The 4517-nt window shown below is 33.6% G+C and overlaps 1 protein-coding gene and 1 long non-coding RNA gene across 2 annotated transcripts in view; one reads left to right on the top strand and one right to left on the bottom strand.

Annotated features, from left to right (window-relative positions):
- Positions 1-4517, top strand: part of LOC116185225 — a 14784-nt gene that overhangs the window by 9207 nt on the left and 1060 nt on the right. The gene's annotated exons all lie outside the window — the stretch shown is intronic.
- Positions 1710-4517, bottom strand: part of LOC102676641 — a 67858-nt gene continuing 65050 nt past the window's right edge. The window contains exons 25-32 of the mRNA XM_006612986.2: positions 4407-4508; positions 4151-4222; positions 3547-3667; positions 3273-3445; positions 2836-2991; positions 2558-2692; positions 2294-2467; positions 1710-2119 (exon numbers count right to left, since the gene is read on the bottom strand). Of these exons, the coding sequence (XP_006613049.2) occupies positions 2297-2467; positions 2558-2692; positions 2836-2991; positions 3273-3445; positions 3547-3667; positions 4151-4222; positions 4407-4508 (930 nt within the window). The 3' untranslated portion in view covers positions 1710-2119; positions 2294-2296. The remainder of the gene's footprint in view (positions 2120-2293; positions 2468-2557; positions 2693-2835; positions 2992-3272; positions 3446-3546; positions 3668-4150; positions 4223-4406; positions 4509-4517) is intronic.

Here is a 4517-nt window from a genome sequence, read left to right as displayed (position 1 = left end):
TTTTTTTTTTTTTTTTTTTTTTTTTTTTTTTTTTTTTTTTTTTTTTTTTTGGTTGGAAAAAAAGATTGTTATGACAATGTTCGCATTGACAAAAACGCAATGAGGTTTCGTATCTCGTCTTAAGCCGCGTTCACACCAAGCGAATTAAATATAAATGAATAAATGAAAAAAAAGAAAAGTAATGAACATGTTCGTGAGTTGAGGATTGTAATAATACTATTCAATATGATATCGATATGATATATACAGTAGTAAAAAGAATTATTCATAAATAATAATCCTTTTTCTGTTACTATTGAAACTCGAAATCATCGTTAAGCACTCATTGCACGCAGTTATTACTTTATTAATTATCCGATTAATAATTTTGTTGAATGTAGGGTAACTCGATATCTCTATTGCAACCGATACTTTTCGACAAATATTTTGTTCAATGTGTATATAACATATAATCTCTTTGGGATCATAACTATATCCTAAAAATATCTTCTACTCCTCTAATAAAGCTTCAACGTTAATACATAAGCCTTAAATTTTAATTATACGCGTTTATTTTAAAAATAATCCTTAACATTTTAATTGAAAAGAAAGCATCGAGTGTGAACGCGGCTTCTTCATAAAACTTTCGAATTTTCTCTGTGTTTTCGCTCGAAAGTTTCTCGACCAACGATTTCTCGAAGAGAATTAAGAAAAAAAAAAAATTTGCCTATCAGTTTTTGTCTCTCTACGATTTTTCGCTCTTCCTCGAGCGAATGAAAATTCAGAATGATTTCGGACAGTCCAGTCGTGCGCTACTCTAAGTGTCTCTATGTCGTCTAAACTTAAAAAGTAAGTGAATACGAAACGTACAAGCGAGATATCTCTGTTCGTATGAAGACACGGTTTTGAATAGTTTTGAAAGAGGGAGAAACTCACGAACGAATTCTTGGTTTAATTATATTTATTTCTTTCCTTTTCGGATCTTTCGTCCGGAACTTCTCCAAAGATAGGATAAACGCCAAAGAAATTAAATTTCGATCGATTTAATCTCGAGTTAGATCGATAGTTAATCTTTCATTCGTCCCGTTCGTCTTCTTGGAAACAAATTCTCTTTCCAAGATAATTAAATATTGAACAAGGAATGATATTCGAGAAAAGAGATCGGTTAAGCTGATTGAATTTTCTTGGACTTGTTCTAATTTTCAATTTCAGTTCACAATTTCTATCTGTTCCAAAATGAGATAGAAAATGAATTCGATCGATTTCTAATTTAAATTAAGTTTACTTTCGATCTAAATTTACTTTAAAATCACTCCAATTCTTTTTTCTTTAATTTCATTTCCTATTTTTCTCCTTTTTATCTTTCTTCACAAGAAAACGAAGCTCGAGAGGAAAGATCCATTCGATTTTCATAATTAAATCAAATTATTAATAACAATACACTCTTCACAAGTTTCTACCTCTTTCACGAAACGTATACCGTGATATACGTCCACGTGGCTATTACAATATATATATATATATATATATGTATAGTATATAATATATAATATCGCTCTAACTGCATAAATACTCTGTGTCGTTAATTCTAATAAGTGTATATAACGGGTGTCGCGAATATCCTTATCGATTACCATAGATGTTCAACGTGACAGACGGAAATCGTCTGATAATAACAATGTCAGATCGTATCGATATTTGGTATTCGAAACAGCGTGTTTTTTTCTTTTCTTTTCTTTTCTTTTTTTTTTCCTTTTTTTTTTCTTTTGCTATAAAATCGCGTGAGACTCGAAATTTCGGTTTTTTTTTTAATTTATATCCCTTTGTCGCTAAACAAGATCCGAAATGATTCGAGTTCCTAAGAATAGTTGTAAAGAGTTTTTTTTTTTTTTACGATTTTTACGATTGCATTTTTAGATTCGCGTTCTTTGATTCTCTCTCTCTCTCTCTTTCGCTCATTCGCTCTCACTCTCTCTCTCTTTCAATCTCTCTCTCGCTCTCTCTTCTAGAATTACTTACATGTATAATAAACAATATTTATAATTACTTTGATATAGTCAGTTATATCACACTAGAGTCCGTGGTGTCTGATGGGAATCGCCGCCCGAATTCTCGCCTTTCGAGTTCCGCCTGCGGAACCCTGGACAGATTTATTAAATTTCTTTTTTTAGAATAATTTAAATAATTTTTATTCAACAAGAATGTATATACGAACTCGAAAATTTAAGAGAAGAATAAAGAATGAAATGATTGGATCAGGATTGTAATGTAACAATAATATCACCAGACGATGGAAAAAATAGAATAGGAATACCTGTCATTTCTTAGCGGATTTGAACCTGGCCAGCTTCAATTGCACCGGGTTAGAAACTTTCACGTGGACCGCTATGTCCTCTACCGGAGCTTCGCGAACATCCTGGCCACCGACTGCCACCACTCGATCGCCTTTGCAGATTTTTCCACTTTCCAAGGCGCTACCACCAGGCAACTGGGCGAACGATACGAATTATGAAAAGGAAATTCTCCTCGAGCTGGCTGGTTGAAAAAAATTCAAGGAGAGAAGTTGGATGAGACGTACCAGGTCCGATACATATGCCCCTTTCCCACTTTTGTATCCCGTCAAGCAAAGACCAGCCCCTTTTCCCGACTTCTTCTGCAATTCGACCTCGATTTCTTCCTCTCCTTTCTCTTGTCGATGCACCACCATCGTGATCTGCGAACGAGTGATTCGAAATGTATGAAGGAAAGAAAAATTATTACGAAAATCTTGAAAATTTTTATTAGAATAATTAAAAAAAAGGAAAGGAAGGAAGGAAGGAAAGTAAAATTGTAAAAATTATGCCAAATAACACGTACAGTTCCTGAAACTTTCAACACGGCGGCATGTGCCTCTTCATGCTCTATCTCTTTGAAACTTTGACTGCATATTTCCAGTATCTGGTCCCCAGCTTGCAATCGTCCGTCCTTATGGGCCGCACCATCCGGGAACACTTCGACGATGAACACCCCTTTCTGAAATATAATATTTTTGTTAGAAAATTCATTTTTATTAAAAATTTATATCCTCAGCCGAGAGAGTAAGAATCAACATTAGGAATGTATTTATTTATCTTTGGCTTGACAGATTCATTTCCTAATTATTCTTAAACTATCTTTTATCGGAAAGATTTTTGTCTCCAATGAAGAATAATTTTTCTTTATTGTTAGCAAAAGATTGTTGTACATACATGTTCATTATTGCTTTATCGATTTCGTATTCGTTCTCTTTTTTACCATAATTTTATTAAACTTACCAATGGTGTGTCAGATCCACCAGCTATAATGAATCCGATGCCTTTGTCCTTGTCCTTCTGGAACTCTATCGTTGTATCCTTTCCAGACACTATCTTACAATCTTTCGGATCCTGTGGTGGTTCCGGTTCCGGTTCCGGTTTCGGTTCCGGTGGCTTCTCTGGCTCTTTTTTCTCTTCTACATATTACAATTTTTATATTAAAACAAATATATTAAAACAAATCGAGTTGTATATGGAATACAATCGATATTGTATCAATATTCGGAATAATTACGTTCAGGTTCTGGTTTAATGCCTTTCGCCCTGTCCTCCTCCTCTTTAGCGACTTTGCTTTGGTTAGGGTTGCACACTGTAAGTGTCACCACACCCTCTGCCTTCTTCAAAAGACTTGTGGCCTGCGAAAGAAGCAACGAACGATTCGAAATATTAAGTAATATTTCTTTTTTTTCTTTTTCTTTAAAAAATTATTCGATTTTTTTATGTACTTTGAATTTCTACAATTAATATTATTATAGTAATTATATTCAAAGTTCAAACGCTTCGTTAACTTTGTCAAAAACTTTAATTTTCTCGAATTTATTATTATCGTTGTTTCGACGACAAATTTTATTTCATCGAAACTTTAAATGCTTAATTTATCTCCGTACCTTTGTTGAATTATAAATTGCAATTTCCTCGAAACGAAGTTGAAATTTTTATTTATTACTCGATTTCGCAAAATTTGTTAAAATTTATCTCATTGCTTAAAAGTTTCGTATTTTAAAAAATATTTTCCAAAGATCGATCATTAATCATATCTCTTTTAACAATCTTCATTTTCTTTATTAATAAAAAAGGGAGGGGAGGGAAAACGATTCGTAATTTCCAACCATCTTTACCTCGTCGTAAGTCGAGCCCAACAGACAATCCATATTGACAGCAAGGATCATGTCACCCACTTGCAAACCGGCCTGCAATATGCAAAATAAGAAATGAATATTGCATTGCAGTTGGCAAAACAGAATCCCATTCTTCATCGTGAAGGAAGGATGAAATACAATAATTCTAATTGCAATAATTAATAATTAATATTCTAATCAGGCAATGAATGGAAACAATGATCGTTCGAAAAATGGAGAGCAATTGTTTTGTTACCTGCTCCGCGGCACTGCCTTCCTGAATGTCTGAAATGAATATACCCTGACCGACTTCCGCGTGTTTTCCCTCGATGATCATTATTCCAAGTCCGTATTGGCCCTTCGTATT

The sequence above is a fragment of the Apis dorsata genome, unplaced genomic scaffold (assembly GCF_000469605.1).
Source record: "Apis dorsata unplaced genomic scaffold, Apis dorsata 1.3 scaffold_132, whole genome shotgun sequence".
In the NCBI taxonomy this organism is placed as follows: Eukaryota; Metazoa; Arthropoda; class Insecta; order Hymenoptera; family Apidae; genus Apis; species Apis dorsata.
This window is presented reverse-complemented; position numbering and strand designations above follow the sequence as displayed.